The sequence below is a fragment of the Suillus subalutaceus genome (genome assembly GCF_016647625.1).
Source record: "Suillus subalutaceus strain FC151 chromosome Unknown DFJ58scaffold_509, whole genome shotgun sequence".
Lineage (NCBI taxonomy): Eukaryota > Fungi > Basidiomycota > Agaricomycetes > Boletales > Suillaceae > Suillus > Suillus subalutaceus.
Genome location: NW_024540758.1, coordinates 16,353 through 19,857, shown reverse-complemented (window position 1 = coordinate 19,857; position 3,505 = coordinate 16,353). Strand labels below are relative to the sequence as shown.

The following is a 3,505-nucleotide window of genomic DNA, read 5'->3' as shown; positions in this document are numbered from 1 at the left end:
GTCTGATAATATTCACTCGCTTCAGCTCGCACATTCGCAAGTGATCATATGTCTTGTGGGAGCGATCGTAGTAGCTGGAGGAGAGAATATGGCGATCTTGATCATGTCTGCCAAAGTTTGACGCGTCGTAGTTTGGGAGTGACTGACAGTGATGTTGTGAAGTAAGGCGGCGGCGGGGGCGGCGTAGAAAAGGGTTCGCGATTTAGTGAAACTACCAGCTGCGCTCCTTGAGGGCCGCAGCTGCGAATTCCACTTAGAAAGCGTCCAAGACGAAACAGCAACTTGAACTCGCCTTGAAACGTTGACGCAAGTACTCTCGCATTGGTAGTACAGATCCACTGTGTTGCGATAGCGCATGATATATCTCTATATGGGTACTAAGAACCTGCTACCCTTGTTCCGTGCTGTAAGGCTCACTTGCTCTGAGTCAATCCAAAATTTCCAGTCTATACAGTCATAACGATACATCTAATATACTGTAATGACTGAGAAAAGTCGGGTACAAAAATGGGGTGAACGACCTTGGTGTTCTCACCTATCGCAGGGATGTATCAATGGGATCCTCCATTGCGCTTCTCTACCCATTTAGGTCATGTATCTGATACATCGCCTTTTGACTATCATACTGATGTATCCGTTTAGTGGATCCTCCTAGCGCGGGCACTTCCGGGGCTTGTATCCATCCTTCTCGAGATGTATCTGGTTGAACTCCCTTTTTTCTCAGTCATTACAGTATATTAGATGTATCTGTTACTATGACTGTATAGACTGCTTCTCTAGGGTTATGTATCCATCCTTCTCGAGATGTATCTGGCTGGGTACTACGAGAATTGATACATCTGATGTCCCTTTGCTCGTCCCTTACCTATCATAATGTATCTGTGCTTTGGTCACCGGGAGGATAATGTATCTTTCATAAGATTTTGCGTTCAAGTCAGAAGGTGCTCCCTTACCTACTGGACAATGTATCTGTGCTTTGGTCACTGGGGCTATGTATCCATCCTCAGTTTCTGCCTTCAAGCGTTATGTTTATTTTTTAAATAGTCTTAATACTCATGGATACAAAGTGTTTTCTTGAGACCACACGCAGAATATATTCGAGCGTGAACGTGATTGCAAAATTTCATAGATACATTATTACAGTCTAGGGTAGAAACCACAAGAGTATTGTACGATCAAAGGGAAGTGAAAGGAAATATATGTCGACTTAGGCATTTTTTTGCTTCCTGCACAAAGGGAACGAGTTATCAGGCATGCGAAGGTGTGAGAACACTGAGTACGACTTACTTCCTGTATCCACCGTTAACACCAGAACTCCCCCGTTTTTTAGAGCCGGTAGTGTCTGACCCAATCGAGTTCGCAATTTCATTGCGCTTGGAAATCTGCCGGACTCGTTTGCTACGACTGTCAATCAATGGTGCGGCCTCTACGGACGTACATCCTGAGGGTACAGCCTTTGCAGAGGTAGACTCGATGGGTGCGGCCTCTGTGGAGTTAGACTCGATGGGTGCGGCCTCTGTGGAGTTAGACTCGATGGGTGCGGCCTCTGTGGAGTTAGATTCGAAGGGTGCGGCCTCTGCGGAGGTAGACTCGAAGGGTGCGGCCAATGCGGAGGTAGACTTGGAGAGAGAGGGCGGTTGCGAACGGGAATCAGCTGGATTGTCCTCTGTGGGTGCAGTCTCCACGGAAGTAGACTCGGAGAGAGGCTGCGGACGTGAATAAGCCAGATGCAAATGTGAATCAACAGAATTGACCTTTGTGATGAGATCCGTCATCGTGGGTGCAGCATTTGGCAGGTCCTCTGCAGAGGTAGGCTCGGAGAGAGGCGGCGGATGGGATCCAGCAGGACTGTCCTCTGTCATGAGATCTGTGCCTTGTATCTCAGACTGAGAAGGTGTAAGTGGCTTTGGCGTGGGAGGGGTGGGTCCATGTATGGGATATAGCGGTGTTGGAATTTCCTGAGGAGCCACGTACGTTCTCAAGAATTCGTGGTATCCTTCCACAGACAGCCCGTCAAGGTTCAAGTCCATGGAAGCAGAAGTCGAATGCGAAGGATATGTAGGGAGCGCCTTTAAAGTGGGGTCGTCATCATCAAGAAAGGATGTGAGTGGTTCAAATAATATATCCGAGGATGACGCCACTGTTAAAGCATCACGTGGGATTTTCCCAAAGGCACCATCAGATGTATCAGGTGTCTGTGATACATGTCCATCAGAGCTTTCTCTCCATGGCTCAGGCTCTAGTGTTGGCTGTCGACTCGTACCCCAAACACTTCCTTCTTCCTTCGCCGTTGCCACCGCTATCAAGCCCCAAGTCAGAAACATTCCGAGTTTCGGTTTCACGGACTTACGAAACACACGCTTAACGAACTCTTTCCATGGTCGCATGATCCCTGAGTTAAACTCAGGATATGCGAGGTCGAACTGATTCCCAATTTCGGTCGCACCAACATGAAAGCTCTGGACATCAATCTGCCCGCCCATTGCTGGTGTTGGGCCACCCATGAGAACCGTGAAAACGAGACCAGTGAGTCTCTGGAGCTCGTCAAAGAACTCAGTGAGGACAGCAGGTAGTTTATCAATATATCTGGAGATGCGAATTTCAGGTGAGTGCTTGTATCCACTTGGATATTGTAGACGCAACTAACACTTGATGGTCAGCTACCCCTGCGCCCTTTGCCTCTTCCCACTCTTTCTTCTTCTTCTTTTTGGCTTCTTCAACGAATTCCGCCACCTGTTGTTTGACCTCATCAGGACGCTGAGTGATACAGCAGGCTCGTTTGCTTCCTGATAATGGCTATTTTTGATGGCATTTTGACCTCTCTATTCTCAGCTGCAGCATTTGCCACAGCTTCGGCCTTTGCTGTCTCGATGGCGAGATTAAGAGTAGGTTTAACCATGTCATCGAAGAAAAGCTTCGAGAACGCCTCCGTCGCCTGCGGACCACGAACATGCCTCGCACTGCTGATTATCTGAGCGACCATACTCTTTTTACTGGCTACCGCCGGTGTCAGGGATGTGCTTGCTGCGGCTACATCTGCTGTCATCATTCTATTGTTGCGGTTTTTGGTCCGACGGTTGACTTTAGATGAGCCCATATCGTTTTTGAATTTATTCATAATTTGCTGACAAGTCAACGTTCTTGTAAGCCCTTGCTTTCGACTTATGAATCACGGTAACGTACCTGTCGACGGTGCTCAACGGCCTTGCCTACCTCGGTCTTTTGCTCGACGGTCAATTCAACATCAAGGGGGACATCCTTAAAGACACGAAGCCGTTCCGGGAATCTTGAAAACCATTCCTCGAACACTGGCTCCCAAAATCCACTATAGTTGCGCTTTGCCTGACACACTTGGTATTTGGCAGCGTGCGACTGAAAGAACTTCTCTTCCTCGACGGTAGCCCACTTTGGCGGTGCCATCTATTATTCATGGTGAGTGACATAATAATCATAAGGATGTCTCGTTAACACGCACTTTTTGTCCGAGATATCGTACTTTGCGCAT

The 3,505-nt window shown here is 48.0% G+C and overlaps 1 protein-coding gene across 1 annotated transcript; it reads right to left on the bottom strand.

Annotated features, from left to right (window-relative positions):
• Nucleotides 1–1,207: 1,207 nt before the first annotated feature.
• On the bottom strand, nt 1,208–3,505 carry DFJ58DRAFT_738534 (uncharacterized protein; the record flags this gene model as incomplete). The annotated part of the gene is made up of 7 exons (XM_041386986.1): nt 1,208–1,226; nt 1,288–2,299; nt 2,351–2,586; nt 2,648–2,757; nt 2,819–3,124; nt 3,184–3,420; nt 3,476–3,505. The coding sequence occupies 7 exons, from the start codon at nt 3,503–3,505 to the stop codon at nt 1,208–1,210; spliced, it is 1,950 nt and encodes a 649-aa protein (XP_041234889.1).